Source organism: Notamacropus eugenii, chromosome 4 (assembly GCF_028372415.1).
Source record: "Notamacropus eugenii isolate mMacEug1 chromosome 4, mMacEug1.pri_v2, whole genome shotgun sequence".
Taxonomy (NCBI): domain Eukaryota; kingdom Metazoa; phylum Chordata; class Mammalia; order Diprotodontia; family Macropodidae; genus Notamacropus; species Notamacropus eugenii.
Window position 1 is genome coordinate 290,597,465 of NC_092875.1, and position 20,356 is coordinate 290,617,820.

A 20,356-nucleotide genomic window follows, 5' to 3' on the forward strand; every position below is an offset into this window, starting at 1 on the left:
TCATAAACAATTTGCCACACTGTTGCATCAACAGGACGCTTTGTTTATTATAGATATTTTTATCTATAATTTTTTATATATTTATCTATAATGATATAATAATCTTTATCTATAATAAACCCTTACAACATTCATAACAGATTCTAGGTAAGAAGTAAAAAAAAATCAAGGATATAAGAATTAATCAAGATATGAAGCTAAGTATCTAATTCAGGCATTGAGAAACTTACGCATGATAAACATGAAATATTAAAATGTAAACTTAAATACATCAAACTATTTCCAACAGAACACAGGGGTCTTGAAAGCAAGGGCTCCTTATTTTTTGCATTACTAGAATTTGGCACAGTGTCTGATACTTAATAAGTATTTGTTGGATTGGATTTTAGATCACTTGAGTGCCAACAGCAAAGCATGGCAATATGAGATACATAAGGAAGTCACGCTTAATACATACTGAAATGACCCAAAACAGAGACTGCATTTTTATTTAAATGCATCTTTAAGTCTGTCTCTCTCAAGTTTCAACCTTATACTTCTAGCTGCCTGTTGGACATCTGTTTTCTTGTTCTGTTGTTACTTCAGATGAAATATTTCTGAAATTAATCTAAAACTAATTATTCTTTCTTGAACCCAAACCAGCTTCTACTACAAACTTTCATATTTCTCCCAATCATAAAATCTCAGAATCAGGGTTAGTCATCCTTGAGATAATCTGCGGAAGGAGTAATTTAACCCTTTGTCTCAACCAAACTGATTTATTCACACTTTGTGCATGATGTCTACATTTCTATTTCTGTGCCTTTATCCTGTCTGAAGTCCCTGGCCTCCTAACTATGTGTCCAAACCCCACGCCTTCTTTCAGTGCACTTCATTCATGGGCCCTCAGTGGCCACTTCTTTTCCTGAAAACCTACAGCACCAACTAGACATGCCATTCATTTGGCACTTATGTCCCTCAACACGTGTCAGGCATCGAACTAACCACTGGATAAAAAAAGGAAAATAATGTCCCTGCCCTCCAGGAGTTCACATTCAAAGAGGGGGAGAGCACATTTAACTAGCTAGATAAAAAAGAGACAAAAGATAATCTCAGGAGAAAGGCACTAGAACTGGGTGGATGGACAGAAACAGAGCTAGGGTAAAGCTTTCTGTAGAAGGTGGGGGAAGTAAACCAGGGAAATTGAGAGGTGGAAGTGGGGAGAAATAGCATATTCTAGGCATGAAGGCCAGACAATGCAAAGGTATGGAGCCAGGGGAAGGGAGGGGTGTCTAGTGTGAGGTGCATCAAGTAAGACAGTGTAGCAGGATTATAGAGAGCATAGCATGGAAGGAAGTAAAATGTAAGATTGGGAAAAGAGCCATTAACCAAGTTTGTGAAGGGGTTTAAATGTCAGACAGAAGATTTTATAGTTGATTCCCTCTAGGTAATAAGAAACCATTCGAGGTTACTGAGTGACCTGGTCAAAACTATGCAATTTGGCAGCAGGGAAGAGTATGGATTGGAGTGTGGAAAGACTTCACACAAGGAGACTAATTAGAAATCTACTGAAAAAGTCTAGGTGAGAGCAAATAAAACCCTATACTAGGGTGGTGGTTTTATCAATCAATCAAAAAACATTTATTAAGCACCTACTTTGTGCCAGGTACTGTGCTAAGTTCTAAAGTTATTAAAAAGAAAAGAGGCAAAAGACAGTCACTGTCTTCAAGGGGCTTACAACGTCTTTAAGGGGCTTATAATCTAAGGGAAAGACTACATGTAAACAAATATATACAAAGCAAACTATATATGAGATAAATAGAAAATAATTGAGAGGGAAGGCACTTAGAATTAGGAGGGTCAGGAAAGGATTCCTGCAGAAAGCAAGATTTTAGCTAGGACTTACAGGAAGTTAGGAGGCAGAAATGAGGAAGGAGAAAACTATAGATATGGGAGACAGCCAGAGAAAAACGTCCAGAGTGCAGAGATGGAATGTCTTGTTTGTCAGAACAGCCAGAAGGCGAGTGTTACTGGATCAGAGACTACGCGGCAGGTAATAAGGTGGAAGAAGGAAGGAAGATGCTATCTGCACCCAGAGAAAGAAGTAGTAAGTACACACACACAAACACATTTATGTCTAATGGTGGCCATCTCTAGGGCGGAGTGAGGGAAGAAAAACAGAAAAAAAAGGAAGTTACATGATAACTTCGTCATATATTCAAAAGGTATAGCAAGTTGTACATAACAGATTAGAAGTTTATGTACAATCATCTCTTTTTCTATTCTACTGTTATGGAAATGTTTATTTTATTTCTTAGGTTCAGAATAAAATTAAAAAATTAAAAGATTAAAAGGTAGAAGGGGGCTATTGGTTATAAAGGGCTTTGAATGTCAAACAGAACATTTTGTATTTGATCCTGGAGGCAACAGAAAGTCACAAGAGTTTATGGGGGTGGGGGAAGGGGAAGGCTGGAGACTTAATTAGATTCATATTTTAGGAAAATTACTTTAGTGGCTAAATGGAGAGTGAATTGGAATGGGGAAAGACTTGAGGCAGGCCAATACACCAATAGGCTATTACAATAATCCAGGTGTGAGGTGATAAGAGCTTGTACCAATGTGGTGACAGTGTCAGAGAAGAGAAAGGGATGTATCAGTGAGAGACGTTGCAAAGTTGAAATCCACAGACCTTGGCAGCAGCTTGGATATGGGAAGAGGTACATGTGGGGGGAAAGGAAGACATGGAAGGTGCCTTGTGCTGGCAGAGATAGAAGTCCTTGCTTCAGGCAGATACCTAGCTCACCCCTTGCCATCTTCTCTCAGGGAGATATGCAGGAAATGAAAGGCACCAGGCACATAATTACAGTAGAGGTAGTGGATCCTCTGTATTAGGGGAAGTTCTTTGGGGTGGGCAGAAGAAGCCTAGCCTGGTCTGTGCTGGTCTTTCCTCAGGGGACATCCTGTACCTAGCAGGAGAAGGAGCATGGAATGCAGTCCAAGGGGCTCTGGCTCCTCTGTGAGTAGAAAGAAAGGGCTACATATAAGAGATGCTGCAAAGACAGACATAAGACATGATAAAATATCGGAGACACAGATAAAGCAAGGGTGAATGAGAATGTGTCAATGAGAAACTGAGGGAGTGACCTTCACGGTAATATGCAAGCTAGAAGAAAGGAAGGTTTGGGAGGCAAGAATGGAAACTTTGAGAACCATGGAGGACAATCAGTTCAAGATGATGGGGAGCTGGTACCGGCCAGATATATAAATTTGGAAATATCTGCAAAAAGTTAATAACTGAACTCCAGGACACTTATGAGATCACCAGGTGACAGAAAAAGAAGATAAGGAGGCCCAGGACAGATCCTTGGGGGATCACCTGGGGCTGAACCCACTACGGTATGACTTGGCCTGCAGATGCGGCGAAGAAGGGAAGAGTAGTCAGATTGACAGGAGAGGCAGATGAGAGCAGGAAGAGAGGGGGAATACACAGGAAAAGAAAGTGTACAGGAGTCAGAAGCTGCAGACAGCTTAATAAAGCTCAGGATTGAGAAAAGGTGATTACATCCAGCAATTAATTTTTTTTAACAGCTCCAATGGACTTAATATTACTTTGAGCAGAAAATGTTTACATAATGCTACTGCGTAGCACCTGAAGTTTGTTTGTTTTTGGTGATACAGAAAATATTAATATTTTCAATGAAAATCTTCATACCTGACTTTGTTAATTGGATGGCACAATAAAACTTCATACAATCTTATCAGAATCTTCACATTATTAGTCACTATGTACATACTTTGAGTCTACCTCACATGACTTCTGTTTCGAGATGACTAGTAAAGCCATTGCTCCAGCCAATCACCACTTTCCCATCTGTTTGAAAACAGGAAGGCTGTCTGTTTCTTTCCTAACAGGCAGCAAAGATCGCATGACCTAACTGGATCAACCCAAACGCAGTAGATAAACCAATCAGAATCAGAAAAAGAAATAACACTGGAAATAATGACTTAGAACCAGCAGCATTTTACAGAGAAAATTTCAGCTGCACACTAACAGTCTGGTATGTGTAGAAGCATGTCACTTGCTGCTTGGCCCGGCACCAGCACAGGATAGAAGAAACACTGCAATTAAGAGATCATAAATAACTATGGAGAGAACAGTTGCATTTGAATGATTTAGGTCAGAATCAGATTGCAGAATCTCTGGATTTTTCTAAATACAGACAAAAACTTTAGAAGGGGAAAATAAGCTGTTGTTCCAAAGTTTGGAAATAATTTTTTGAACTTAAACTTTGTATAAATATCTGAAGTTATAATTTAAAGAGCAGAGTGGATAGAATGCTGGACCTGGAATCAGAAGGACTTAAGTTCAGTTCTGGCTTGGGACACTTACTAGCTGTGTGACTCTGGACAAGTCACTTAACCCCTTTGTGCCTCAGTTTCCTCATCTGTAAAACAGATAATAATAGCACCTACTCCTATTATTATTGTGTAGATCAAATGAAACAATGTTTTTAAAGTGTCATGTAAACCTTACAGCATTATATAAATGCTGGTTATTGCTACTATATGAACAAGTAATTTGAACACAAATTCAAGAATGCTGGTCACAGGCATAATCAAAGAACCCAAGTTGTGATAAAAGCAAAATCCTAATTTAAAAGAACAACCAGAAGACTGAACCATCCTGAATGTAAATATCTTTAAAACTTTTATTTACAACATAAGTCATTCACAGCTGATCATCTTACAATAATGCCGTTACTTTGTACACAGCACATTTCACTTTCCATCAGCTCATGCAAGTCTTTCCAGGTTCCTGTTCATAATTTCTTACAGCACAATAGCATTCCATCATAATTACAGATCATAACCTGTTCAGCCATTCCCCAATGGATGGGCAGCCCCCCTCTCAATTTCTAATTCTTTGCCTCCAGAAATGAGCTGCTATAAATATTTTTGTACATATAGATCCTTTTCTGATTTTTTTTTTAAATCTCTTTTGGGATACAGACCTGGCAGATTTAGTAGTGGTATTGCTAAGTCAAAGGGTATACATGGTTTTATAGCCCTTTGAGCATAGTTCTAAATTGCTCCATAGAATGGTTCAATCAGTTCACAAATCCACCAATAATGCATTAATGTCTCATTTTTCTCACATCCCCTCCAATATGTCATTTACTTTTTCTGTGCTATTAGCCAATCTAACATGTATGTAGTACCTCAGAATTGTTTTAATTTGCCTTTCTCGTCAATAGTGAGAGTATTTTTTCATATGGTTATAGATAGCTTTGATTACTTCACCTGAAAACTGGTCATAATTTTGATGATTGGCATATGTGGGGAATTGGGGAATGGCTCTTATTTTTATAAATTTCACTGAGTAATCCATGTCTGAGATATGAAGCTTTTATAAGAGAAACTTGCTTCAAATTTTTTTCACAGTAACTACTGCTGATTGTATTTCCCTCTATCCTATTCCCCTCTCCCCTATTTATTCTATTTTCTCTCTCCTTATAATACTCTCTTGATTTATATAAGGCTAAGAAATAAAACCTTTCAACTATTGGTACAAAGTCAAAAATTCTTACTTAACTTAGACTTCACCATTCTAAAGAACTTTTCTGTTGTACCTGTATCTAAGCAAGTACTCATTTCAAATCTTATTAATATTAATCTATAAAATTAATTTTTGGTCCTTAAGACTACAAACTTGCACATATTCCTGATAAAATTCATTCAGACAGAACTTCACGTATTATTTCATTCACTTTTTATGTAATTTGAAATCACAGAAATCAAGACACTTTAGAATTGGATGAACTTCTGGTTGAATCCTATTTATATTTTCATGGTGCTCTCAAATCTCTCATAAATCTCTTCTGGTTACTCCAGACAGAAATGATTTTTCTCTACTATGAACAGCTGTAACAATTTGTCTGCACCAATCTTATTGCACTTACTATACTTTCATTTACATGCCTCATCTCCAACTAGTCTGAAAGTTCTCTGCAGAAGATGGCATCTCATAACCTTGTATTCCTAGTCTTGTATCAAATATGCAGAAAATGAATATTTGTGGGATAAATCAAAGAAAACTGGCTGGTTACTTTTACTTATGCATCTTCAAATCTATCTCTTTTTCCCTCAGAGAAACTGCCCCCAAAACAAGAAAGGATGTGCTGTAAATACAATGCACCCATAAAATGAAGGTGTTATTATTTAAAATTTTCTGTTCCACTTACCTGTTCTGACCAGCAAAAGATGCCTGCTCTATAGGCAAGATGCTCTCAGGCCATGGGGCAGTCTGATTTGGGGGAGCTTGTTGTTGGCTATACTGAGGTCCTCCCATATTCATCTCTAATTCGGATGGCCCTAAACAGAGAAAAAAAAGGGTCATTGTATGCAAGTAAATTTCTTGGCCAAGAAAAACTGGAAAAGATTGGGGTATGAGGGGGGAGAAAAGAGAAATTCTTTGGAGGAAAATGAGATAATAAGGCATTTCCTCTGTAAAAAAAAAAAAAGTGTGTGAGAGAGAGAGAGAGAGAGAGAGAGAGAGAGAAAGAGAGAGAGTGTGTGTGTGTGTGTGTGTGTGTGTGTGTGTGTGTATTTACAGGAGATTACTCAAATCATGAATTGTTGAGAATCTCTGTTTTTCTTCCTTCTTCCTCTCCCTATCCACTTATTAATCATTTTATTTTTCATTGTGACCTATTATTAGGAGATGGAGATAGGCATGGCTAGGCCAAAGACTTGAATTGCTCATTTTATAACTTTTTAGAAGTCCTTGTCTAAGGTTTAAAACTACAGAGAGGTTGCTGTTGTAATGGAAAGATCAGTGGGGTTCTGAGACAGAGAACCTGGGTTCAAATTCCATTTTTGCTGTTTACTACATGTGTGGCAACTTTAGTTCAAATCACTAAAATTTTCATGGTCCTAGTTTCCTAGGATTGAACTAAATAATCTCCAAAGCCCTTTTTAATTCTGGAGCAAATGACAAGGAGCTCTGCAGAGCTGTGGTTTCTCTTGTCAGATGAACTCTTTCTCTCTCTCTTTTTAGGTTCTTACCAATGCTGAAATATCTAATAGTACAGTATATGAAAATTACATGAATGTAAGCGGATTTGTACCACGCTTTGGTGGATAGACATAAACATACAATTAAAAAAGCTTTAAACTTAAGTCTAACTAGCACACATTACCCTATTATTAATTTATGTGACACCTGGCCAAATTCAACTACAGTGCTCATATTTTCTGTTTGGTTCCCTTAGAGCACTCTCATCAAAGAGTATTTATTTATATAATTATCATTTGATATATTTATCTAAAGTAAATTATCCTACAACTAATTCAGACTTAGCTAACATAGTTAAAAGAAAATCTTTCACTCACTTCTGTTACTTGCTATTCACACTAGCTTATCATGGAGGAGAGCACCTAATTGCAGCTATGGGCAAGTCTTGAACGTACTGAGAGAAATGTCACTCCCTTCAAGAAGTCACAGAAGACTCAGAGAGTCAGAAGCTAGCTTACCCATATTCATGACCTGAGACTGAAGCATCTGTCTTTGGCCAGGCTGGCTGCTAGGTCTCATAGGAATGCTGGCAGTTGGGTTACGAATCATACCTCCTTGGATTGGCCTATTCATGGCACTGGTTGTGGCAGGACAGGTGACCCTCACTGCGGAGCCCGGGGATCCCCATTCTCCTGATGGGATTGCAGGTCGGGAAGCATTTCCACCAATCATTCCTGTGATAAAGTCAAAGAAAGTAGAGAAATAGATACCTTGTTCACATCTTACTCTTCACAAAGAAACTACTAGTTTAAAGAATTATACCAATCTTCTTGCACGAATGACTTGCATCCTTTGTTGTTCAGTTCTGACTTGTGATTACTACAAATTTTGCATGCTATAGAGATGCTGCTGGTGGCAACTATCATTTGGAGAAGCTATGAAAATTGTTCCCATCTGTACCCCACAACAGGTGCTGAGGGCGTGTGGATAACCCTAACTTCCTTCCTCAGAAAATGAATCATATTTACTGGCACACATGCCAATGTTTTACTCTCCAAAATGGGTTAGGATAAGACTAAGAACTAGGTGTTAACTAATAATGGATATTTTCTTATAAAGAAAACTCAAAGAATACTCTACAAAACCTAGGTTAAATATTGAAATACTAGCTTCTTTTTCAAATCATAGAACCTATTCAACTCCATACTCTACCTAGCCAGCTTGTATAAACTACTGGGAAATTACACACAGGAACTTTCCGATATTTACCACAGTTCATTACAGTTAAAGTCAGGGGAAGTCCTGCTATTGTTACAATGTTGAGCTACCTAGTTACACCTGACTGAACATCTCTAGATGTAATAGGGTATCATATTATATTTAGAGAAATTATACCTTTTGTAGCTAAGACATTAGGAATTATTTTTACTACACATAAAAGAATACAAGATTTGCCAAATGGTATCAAGTTCTTGATCCATCTGTCTGGCATTCTGGTTTCTGGCACTGGCCAAGTATCAGATATTTTAAAAGAAGGAGGAAATAACCCAAAATAAATTTGTTTTGTTATATACATATATGCAGGCCATGATAATCCATTGGAAAGCGTGACAAAATTTTAAGAAGGAAAAAGAACAAAGCAAAAACACTTTAGCTGTTTTTTTAACATGTAAAATGGAAATAGTAATTTGTATTTACCTATTTCAATGCTATCTTAAGGCATATTTATTAGATTAAAAATGTAATTGGGGCTATGTAGTAATAAATATATTTTTAGAGATGATCAGCTAAAAAACTCCTCATAATATCAGTGCATTACACTAATTGGGACATAACTATAAACTTTTTCAACTGTATGAAGCTATTAGCATTCTCCAATTTTGCCATCATGCTTCATAAAGACTACCCACATTTAAACACAGATTACCAATTAGGATACTAGATGTGTCTGGATTCACAAAAACTCTTATTTGAAAAGGAGATAATTCGAAGTATCACTTATAAATCTTGCTGCTTTACTCTTTTCCTTCAGAGAAATGGCATGGAGGAATGATAATTTAGCATCATCTTTTCACCTGGAATACATTTGCAATCAGAATACTACTACTACTAATAAAACTACACAGTTTTCCCATACTATGAAAATATAACCTATTTGGGTACATCTCAATTGTCCTTTAATGAGAATACTTATTTTCTTTTAAAGCAAATGTTTAATCAAATTCATATTAAATGAATAGTAATAAGAAGTTCTAGGGTTTTCATTCAACCATATTTATAGTACTGCTTGTGTGATTCATAACATTTTAGAGCTTAGATAACATTCAAGTCAATAATTTTGAAGATGAAGAAACCAAAGCACTGTGGAGTGAAGTGGGACTCATCTGTTATCACATTAACAGTGAAACGGGAAAGGTTAGAGCCCAGTTGTCTTGAATATTGCTTTCTCAGTCAACCTTTTAAAAACTTTTGCTTAAGATTTTCCTCCTCTGCAAGGATATCATGGACACTGACCATTGCTCAAATTCCCTTTTTCCTACATGAGAATCTCAAATAGCTTGCCATTTTTTAAACAACAGAGGAAATGATCACTGCTGATCATTCCTCACCAAAACGAAAAATTTAGGGGTAATGGTGCATTGTTACAAATAACACATTGTTACAAATAAATATTGGAATAGAAGAGCAACAGCTAAAAGAACAGTCCTTGTTGTTTTTAGTGGTAGATATATCAAGGAGGTTGGGGGTAATGGTACAGATATTTCATGTTCTATTAAATGCAAGTCCAAACTGAATGGCTGAAATCTTAATGTACATTTGATAATGAAGAAAATTAAGTCAGCAATAAAGGTTACACTTTTATACACTTTAAAAATATTATGACTATGATTTAACATTTTCAGTGCCTGGCTGTGTTGTATTACTTATTAAGTGTGAGTTAGTTTAGTTCTTAACTTCTATTTTATAACTCCTTACAGATCAGTAACTATCAATTACTGGGAAGGTTTAGGGATGTCATGGATATTCACTGGGAACAAACTATCATTTGTTAGTTTTATAAATTCCCAGAACTATTATTTGAAAATAACCATCTAGAATTTTAACTATAATGAACAAGAATCAATTATATTCAGGTTATGGGATTAAAAATTATAGTACTGAATAGAAATTCCATTAAAATGTCAAATACAGCAAAAATGATCAGTCAGTGATAATTTGTTTTTTGCCTTTTAATCACCATTCTTAGGAATTCTAGAGATTTGTCTTGCTGTTCAAATATGTCTAATGGTTAAAAATCTTATGTTTATCATGAAGAAGAATTCATTTAAATTTAAAAAATGCATTTAATGTAGAACACAATGCCATAGCCAGCAAGTTGAGTAATTTGGTGAAAACTTAGCACATTTAAGCCCTTACCTGTACTACTGTTCCCTAAATTTCCTTGGTTTCCTATCATCCCTTGATTACCCATCATTCCTGGCTGAGGTATCACTGAATATGGACTACTGTTTCTTATAGGTGGGAAAGGTCCAGCACTTGTTGGGCTTTGTAATGAGATGTCAAGTGGTAAATTCTGGTTTGGCAATAACCTGCCCAGCTGTCCTGGTCGTGGGTTATTAAAAGCTAAGGAGAAAACAAATAAAACTGAAGTTAAAATAGGATAATGAAAAGTGATAGACATAAAATAGATTAGACAAAACCTACTAAAACATAACACATAACAGACTAAAAACATACACACAGTGCCAAAATGTAGAGCTTACCTATGATAATCTTACTTCCCTAATTTCCAGAAGGTGGCAAAAGTATGTATATTTGATGACAGAGAAACTTTGCTTACCATTATTTTCTCTAAATGGTAAGTCTCTATAATGAAATGATGTTTAGTACCCTTCTCATTATTAGCATAATGATTATATAGTAGAGTTCCAAAATTACTTTATTTCTTGTATCCTCTCTCTCTCTCTCTCTCACACACACACACACACACACACACACACACACACACACACACACACACACCTCTAACATTAAGTCTAAATCTCACATGCCTACAGATTTGACATATAAAAGGTTTTTAACCTGGCATCTAAAGGAAAGACTTTAAATGATGAGTGGTTATTACTGGGTTGAAAACATATAAAGGATTTGGACTTTAATTGTCTTACTAAAGGAAATATTGAGATGAAATGCCATTGAATTCACTGAATTCAGTCACAGCGTTAACTAATTTCAAGGTCGAATCTGAGAGTACACGTCTAGTTAACTATCAAGCATTTGTTATGTGTTATTATGTGAAAAGGACTATATTCAGTATAGTAGTGTATTTTCTCACAGAGCCTGGTAGTGATCTACCAAAATTTATTGGCTCAGTATGGACAGCAATGTCTAATAATTCAGGGTGGCATATAAATGTAAGAGTTTGGCTATCAGAATTCATAAAATTAACCGAACCACTTCATGACATGTAGTAATATCATGATAAAGGGAGGCATAAATTATTAACCATTGGCACAATAGAATTTTTACAATAATCAGCACTGAGAAAAGAAATTATTAATGTTTAAGCATGGTTTCACTATTTGTGAAATAATGAGAATGATTAACTTCTTCCTTTTGTTCATTAATTAATTACTGCTCTAATATCTGTATAGTACTTCTTATGCGTACAGAATAGGACATGAGTTCCCAGAATGATGTTCTCTTGTAGGCCTTCATTTTTCTTTTTATTAAACAATTACAAACTGTTCGAAAAACTGTCCTTAAGTTCACTTTTTTTCGGCACTCCTTCAGATTTTTCACCCTGAAATTCTTATGATCCTCCAGCCAAAAAAAAAAAAAAAGATGGCAGTGTTCCCCAGCTCTCCAGAGAATGATAGGAACCATACATTTTTCTTTTCAGAAATAATCATATCTTACTTGAGTGATGATCTTAATAAGTGAAACTTTCAAATAACCTGCCTGGTAGCTGTAATCTGGAGTCCTGCTCCCCTACCCATGAAGTACAACTACATGGCACCTTGTCAATATGGAGTTGTAGGGATAAAGGTATCAAATTTATACAATAGAAGAATACAACGTGACAATGACATTATCTATTACCCACCTATGAATTTTAGCCCTTGGTGTTATTCTTATGATAGTCATATAAAACTAAGCTCTTCAGCACCTCAAGGTAACTAAGAAAGTTTTACACAGAAACAGAATGTTTCATATGGATACTTACTTTAGTAAGTTTAGATTTATATAAAAGTTACATAACATATAAAACTGATGTGAGAATGGGTTTCTAATTCTAAGCTAATTATTTTAGTTCAGGAAAACACATTAAACTAAATACTTTGGACAATAATTTTATTTTTAATGAAAATATTTCAGTTGTTCAGTTCAACATGACAAACACCTCCATCTTCTATTCTGATGGTTTTAGTCACTGTCAATCAGTTCTAATATTAAAAATAAATGTTAACTTTTAAAGATTTTGTCAATGGAGCATAAAGTGAACTAGAGATTTGCTAATTATCTCACAAGGGATTTAATTTAGACGGTCTAACTAAAAAATTCAGTAGCTTATTTATGTTGATGAATTTAATTCTTCCTTCATCCCTGAAGAGCTGAAAAGCATACTATTAATTAGAATTAATTTTAAATTGCTGTTTTTAATGATTAAGCACAGTAGATGGTGCTGTCTGATCATAGGAAATCTGAGACAACTAAATCTTCATAATCCCAAGAGCAGTCTCGCCATAACTATTTCTGATAATGATGATATGTAAAATTCTCAGCTTGAACAGAGATTGACCAAACTCACTGCTTTGTGAAATCCGCAATGCTGGTTTCTGGGCGCCAACAGGTGCAACAGGGCTGTTTTCAGCTGTGAGTTGCATGAGGTCATTGATGATGGCTTGCTTGTCGACTGATCCAGCAGGGGCACCTGGCCGTGTGTCTGGGAAAAGCTGTGGTAATTGACTGTTCTGCAAATCATCCAAAATCTCTTCCAAGTTGTCTAGCTCACTGCCAGGCTGTATTAACAATCAGCAGAATTTATCCAATAACACTCCAAAAAAACCCCACAACAGTACTATAAAAATACACCCACTCACAAGGAATATAGACAAAAGATTCAGATTTATACATGTAATGTATCGAGAGTGCACTCCAAAACAACATTTATGCCTAAAGATCAAAAGTTCCCTCTTCTGAATACTTTCTCTTTCATAGGTTTTGGCACACTATTCTCTCTTGGTTCTGCTCTTATCTGTCTGACCATTCCCTCTCAAGACTTCTTTGCTAGATCACCAACCATAGCATGCCCTCCTGTTGGTGTAACCCAAGAGTCTTTCCTTTCCAGGGCTCAGGACCTCTATGCCTCTTCCACATCATACAATCCAATCTTTCCCTCATTTTCCACTGCCCCTCTATATGCTGTCTTCCCCCATCAAAAGTTTTAGGTCAAGGACTGTCTTGCTTGTAATTTCTAACTCTAATGCTTAGCACAATATACTAAGCACTTAAATGCTCTATTTATCTACTTTCTCTATGCTCTTTCACTTGATGAACATATCAATGCCAAAAGTTTTAATTATCATTCTGATAACCTTCTGATATGCATTTGTATCTCCAGGTTTGTTGATCAGATCAAACTGGATGTTCACATAAATATCTTAAATTCAGCACATCCAATTTATCCTTAGAACCCTCCCATTTCTGTCCTAAGTTCTGGACAAAGCAGCAGTCATGCAGGTTTTCAATCTAGGCCTCAATTCCTCACTGTCACCACACCTGCCCAATAAGCTGCCAAATCTTGCCATTTCTACCTCCACATCTTTGATATCCAGGAAAAAGTAAGCTGACCAATATAAAAATGCACTGAATCTCCTAGTTAAGACTGTCTTGTCATTCTCACACAACCACCACTTTAATTCAGCCTCTCATGCTCTCCTTCCTGGACTACTGTAACAGCCTCCTAATTTATCTGACTTCAAGTTTCTCTTTACTCCATCCTACATACCTAATTCACATGATTATCTTCAAGTACAAATCTGACCATGTACCTTCTCCTCCTCAAGAAACTCCAGTAGCTCTCTGTCAACTCCAGGATAAAACATACACTCATTTGTTTGGCTTTTTAAGCCCCTTACAACTTGCCCCCCCCAAAATCTTTCCAGACTCACTCACTGTTTATTACTATACTTCTCAAACTCTACAATCTAGAATATCTGCCTTTCTTGCTGGACAAACATGGCCTTCCATCCCCAGTCTTCCCAGTTTTTCGCACCACTGTCTCCCATGCTTAGATTTCACTACCTTTAAAACTCAGCTTAAGCGCTACCCAGCACATGGAACATTTCCTGTTCACAACATCCAATAACTCATCCTATATAAAGTTGTATGTACTTTTTATTTAATCAATAGAAATTAAATGAAAATATATCTTGTACATTTCTGAAACAATCTAAATGAAAATTACTTATGTGGAATAAGAGAAAATGCAATAAACTTGCTTCAACACAGAAGCCTACAGTACATGTCAAATCTGGTGAAAAATGTTTCGGAGTTTGAGGGATGAACATTTAAAAAATTTTGCTTCCAGTAATTATATCTTAATCAGTAAGAAAGTATAATGCTTCAAGTAAAATCTATAAAAAACTTTGTTAATTTCAAGTGCTTTTATTTATTTCAAGGGGGGAGATTTTAATATTGCAGTTATACTTTAGAGAAGTAATTCTATATAATGGCAATGGGGAAATCATAAATTTATAGTTGAAGAAGCTAGATTTTATTAAAAAAAATTTTTTTCATTATCTGACTCTGTACTTTTTGCACAAAAGAGTCCCTAGCCTAGAATATTTTCTCTTCTAATTGGCCCCTTGGAACCCACTGATTTCTTTATGATCTAATTTAAGAGCCAATGAAAGCCCAGTTAATAGTGCTCTTCCTCTCCCGAATCACTCAACTTTTCTGTTTACATGTCATGCCTTCCCAATAAGATGTAAGCTCCTTGAAGGCAGGGAGACTGATCACACTGCCTATTTACAGGAGGAACTGAAGTTCTCCTTCTACCCCTCATTAACTCTGGTTAATCCTGACAAGACTAGGGAAATTACAATATTTATTGATTTCTCTACTTTAAAATGTAGTGATTTAAAAACTATTTTCTAAGGTTGAAATGTTAGAGAATGTTTTAATTAAATATTTTCTAATATTTTTCACCAAAAAAAAAATTTCATTTGTAGTTTTTTTCAGTATTTTACACCAAAAGAAAGACTATTTTGTCATTAGAGTAATTCCATTGACTTCAAGGTTAGCTGAACATTTCTTTTTCATTTTGATTGGCACTTTCTACTTGTATTTTCAGTTTTAAATTACAATGGAAGTTGGGGGTTCTCGTACAAAAAATAGCAAGGTGGGACAGGGACAGATTTGTGATTTGAAGAGGGAAGGGTTGGGGGAGGAAGGAGAGACAGAGTTCAATTCAAGATGTTTAAAAGGCAGTTGAGATGACAGACTGCGTATAGGAATAACTTGGATGAAGATCCAGCAAAAAAGACTGAGAGGTAGGAGGAGAATCAGGAGAGAGTAGTGTCACAAAAGCCTAGAGAGAACAGAGGAGGTAGGTGATCAACAGTGTCAAAAGATGAAAAGAGGTCAAGAAGAATGAAAGCTGAGAAAAGGTCATTAGATTTATGATAAAGAGAACACTGATAATATTAGAGAGAGAGAAGGCAGATTCAGTTGAATAACACCAGGGAGTTAAGAAGAGAATGAGAAAAAAAAGGAAGCAGAAACACTGACTGTAGATAGCCTTCTCAAGGAAGAGCCACAAAAAGGAAGACAGATATGGGATGATAGCTAGTGATGGATGGATTTAGGGTATTTTTCTTTTTAAGGACATGTGTTTTTGTAAGTAGTAGGGAAGCAACCAGAAGACAGGGAGAAACAGAAGATTAGTAACAAAACAGTTATGATAGAGGAGGCATTCTACTGGAACAGAAAGTATTCACTTATGGCTGTAGAGGGGTTGGCCTTGCCAAGAAGAAAGGCCATCTCTTCATATGAGACAGGGACAATGGAGGAGATAGTGAAAGAAGGCATCTGAGTGATACAAAATGATGAAGGGAGAAAAGAGAGTTTTTGGGAAAATGATTTCAGTTTCTTCATTGAAACATGAGGCAATGTTCTTGGCTGGGGGGAGGGGTGGTAACGGGAGGCTTTAAAGAGGGATGAAATGAGTCAATTAGGGACTTGTAAAAAGAGTGCCTTGATACATTAAAAGCTCAATTGAGATTAAGTAACATAAATTTTTAGTAGACCAGTCAGCACAATTTTGTGATTTTTTTCCCAACAGCTTTGCCCAGCAGCACATGAAAAGGAAAGAAGGCAGCAGATGGGACAGGTGGAGGTAGAACAATATGAGGCTGAGGTTTGTCAGCACAAGATTGGTGAAAGGATAAGGGATCAAAGAGACATGAGAGGAGAGGACAGTTAAATTGGTTCACCAAGGGGTTAAGATGGCGAAGGCAGGAGAATGTAGCCAATGCAGGGGCAATGGCCTCAGAAAGAATCAAAAGGTAAAGGGGATGAAGGTGCTGATGAGTTCAAAGAACACAGGCAGGGATGGTTAGACAAAGTAAAAGGTACAATTATAATGATTATCTAACTTCTTATGGAACTGAATCTATCAGTTAGTGCTTTCTAAATAGGACTTAGGTTCCTAAATGATCACTTTCATGTCAATAACCAAAAAAAAAAAAAAAAAAAGGCATATCATAAGCACTCAATGAACATTTTCTTTTTCCTTCCTTCCTTCTTTTTTTAAACATTTCTTCCCCCATCCTCAAGGACAGTTTTGATGTATAAAGTAACCAGATCCTAAAGCTACCTTTTCCCACATCATTATATATACAAAAAGGATTAGACCAAAACTACTCTGGACAGATATCTATTCCAACTTTCCAAATTAATGATGGAATTCAACACCCTTTCTCTATAATCTACTCCTAACTTTAACAAGTCTAAATGACAGATCAACAGAAGTTTGAATACTTCAACAAATTTAGAAGGTTTTAATATGAGTTTCATAGTTTTTTTCTTCCATTGCCTTCTAAATGATTTTAATAAATAAAATTAACCATTTGTTTTGGATAATTACAGAAATATTCATGCTCCTAAAATAGTCAGTTATAATCAAAAAAAGTTTATTTGGTATATTTGCTATTTTAAGATTGAATCAACTAAGCCAGTTCAACTTTAAGTCAACTCTACATATTTCTAGAAATAATGGAATCGTATTTTGTGTTATGAAAGAAAATTCATGTGGCATTCTAGCTGCTACACCTCAAAAGGCAAATAAATACATAAATAGCTTCTTTAGGGAACATAATTTACAGACAGAAATTATGCTCAGTAAGTTCATAACCTGAAAAGTTAAAAATGAGATTTACTGTTACGGGTAATATATAGCTGTGGGTTTTTTCTTCCCCCTGGTGATGTTTTGTATAAACATTTTAAATTGGCAGCTAATCCATGTCAAAATAGCTTCATCTGTGAAAGTGTAGTTATTTTTCCTGGGTCCTGTTTACTTTCAAAACTATTTTAACATTCAAATGACTTCCTTCTATAACTGAGAGTGGCGGAGGAGATGAGGTTAATTATATTAAAGATTTGTGAATTCACCATCGTAAATGGGCAGAAATATTTACAAAATGTTTAATCTGTACCCAAAGATTTTAGTTTGTCTTCATCCATTTTTTTGCTAGATCATGATTTCTGTATGACACCACAGATAGATTAGTTTTCCTTGAAAACGCTTTGCAAAAGCTCTATTTGTGGTGGCCAAAAACTGGAAATCAAGGGAATGTCCAAACAAGTTGTGGTATATATGAATGTAATGGAATACAATTGTACTATAAGCAATGATGAACAGGAAGACTTCAGAGAGTGCTGGAGAACTTAAATGAACTGATGCTGAGTGAAAGGAGTAGAACCAGGAGAACTTTGCACACAGCAACAGCCACAGCGTATGAGGAATTTTTCTGGTAGACTTAGTCCTTTACAGCAATCCAAGAACCTAAAAAATTCCCAATGAACTCTTGAGGCAAAATGCCTTCCACATTCAGAGAAAGAACTGTGGAACTGTGTTATGGTTTTCTCTTGTGTTATGGTTTGTTTTGTTTTATGGTTTCTCCCATTCATTTTAATTCTTCTATGTAACATGACTAAGGTGAAAATGTATTTAATAAGGATGTATTACCATTTAATGTATTTAAATGTATTTAATAAGGATGTAGAACCTATATAAAATTGCACACTATCTCAGGGAAGGAGTGGGGAGAGAGGGGGGGAAAGAAGTGAAGGGAGGGGAAAAAATCTAAGATATATGGAAGTGATTGTAGAAAACTGAAAACAAATAAAATAATTTTAAAAAAGAAAATGCTTTGCAAAGTTGCTTAAACCATTTGCTTAGGCATTTATTTGAATGCTCAAATTATCTACATCATTTTGGGAAGTTAGATGATGCTGCTATTTTAGGAAGAAAATGAATAAAGGCTATTACTTGTAAAATAAAAGTTCTACAAAATTAAAATTGAACTTAAATTCTTTTTTAATTTTCTACTTTTTGTGTTTCTGAGGATTTGTCTTGTGTCAAATAAGCTTGTTCTTTGAAATGAAATAAATTTACTTCGAAAGTAATGAGAATTTTCTCAATTTTGATAGCAGCATACACCAGTGGGATGAATTGTAAAACAGCCTTTCAAAGAATTTTGAACAACAAAGATAATTTTAACACAGTCTTAATCAACTCAATATTTGTCTAAATGATACACCTAGAACTTCCTATTTTCTTGTTGAAAAATTTATGACAGTAACATTTTGAATGTAGCCAACGTATGTCAAAAAATGTATTCACCTTATTCTTTTTCTAATTCCTCCTGTAATAAAATCTCAAACACGAACTAAATGGAATTCAGTCATATTTCATTGTGAAAATAGATGAATAAATAGAATGTTAAACAGACAAATACACTGGAAATAGTTTTTGCTATTTAACAAATGCTTCCTGTGAGTTTCAAAACCCTGTAAACGCACATGTTGTTTAAGTACTCTAGCTAGTATAAGAATGCTATTGGTATGATGGCACACATCAGAACACTTCTTCAGGAAAAGTTAAGTGTCAGGGTGTATGTGAGTGTGTGTGTGTGTGTGTGCGTGTGTGTGCATGTGTGTGTGCTCACATGTGTACACACACACATATTCAAAAACTTATGTCTCCTCTTTCTCCATCAAAATAACAAGAAACTATGTACAGTCTCACTAGGGATTTGCTCTTAGTTAAAATAGGACACAGAATACAGCATACAATATGGGAAGCAGAATGTGAGAAAAAGACCTATGATCTTAATCTGAGAGAACTTTTATTGTAACTTCCCTTGAACAAGGCCTGCACAACAGTACTGAGGCCATTACCACCCCATGTTACCTATATTTTAATCATCATCCTTAACCTCTTCATTCATGTTGTCTTCCTCCTTTAGAATGTAAAATCTTTGTGGGCAGGGGGACTGCTTATCCTTATATCTGCATCTACCCCAGTGCTTACTTAGCATATTGCCTGGCACATATTAAGTACTCTATTTCTTACCTAAGTTTAGTCACTTCTAGTGGATAAATTTTCTAGTAGTATATCCAAAGAATTTGAAACAGAGTATAGGCATGAAGCAAGAAGCTGGCATTCATTAAGAAAAACATTGCTGTGGCATAGTCTATGTCCAACCCAACACCACATATCAGGTATGTGGTGATAATGGTATCATTTCATTTAAGGATTTTGACAAATGGAATCTTTATATATCAGTCTTTCTTGAGAAACATTTAGAAATCTAATTATATATGTAATATAATTAGAAATATAAATTAATAAGAAACTAAATGCATCGTTAAGACATTTTAAAATTTTCCTTTTTTCCTCCCTCAACTGAGAAAACTTTAGTTTCTTATCTGAGACTTAAAGGAATTATACATTCAAATATTTAAATGCAACACCATCACCTGGAAACCCTCTGGACCACTGGGCACTATGTAAAAATAAATTTTATTTGTGGAAGGAAGCACCACATTGCCATAGGCCTTAAAAGTCATGATACTCTTGCTCTCCCATACATTATAGTGAAGGTGACCTTTCAATAGATTGAAAAGTCATTTTTATCAATATGGCTTTACACTTCAGTTCATTTGTTACTCTGTTAATTATCACTATTAGCTTTCCACTGAGAGTGTGACTCTCAGTCACTGCTTCCAGTCTAGCTTATATTGAAGGCATTCAGAATACTAGCCGTATAGAAAACTGTATTAATACCTACA

The 20,356-nt window shown here is 35.6% G+C and overlaps 1 protein-coding gene across 24 annotated transcripts in view; it reads right to left on the bottom strand.

Moving 5' to 3' along the window:
* NCOA2 (nuclear receptor coactivator 2) overlaps nt 1-20,356 on the bottom strand; it is a 346,666-nt gene that overhangs the window by 31,011 nt on the left and 295,299 nt on the right. For 22 of the 24 annotated variants that reach the window (XM_072604810.1, XM_072604824.1, XM_072604819.1 and 19 more), the window contains 4 exons: nt 12,807-13,017; nt 10,412-10,618; nt 7,513-7,728; nt 6,222-6,351 (listed from right to left, as the gene is read on the bottom strand). In XM_072604810.1, coding sequence (XP_072460911.1) covers nt 6,222-6,351; nt 7,513-7,728; nt 10,412-10,618; nt 12,807-13,017 — 764 coding nt within the window. The remainder of the gene's footprint in view (nt 1-6,221; nt 6,352-7,512; nt 7,729-10,411; nt 10,619-12,806; nt 13,018-20,356) is intronic. The other 2 variants (XM_072604831.1, XM_072604830.1) reach the window with 1 other exon arrangement.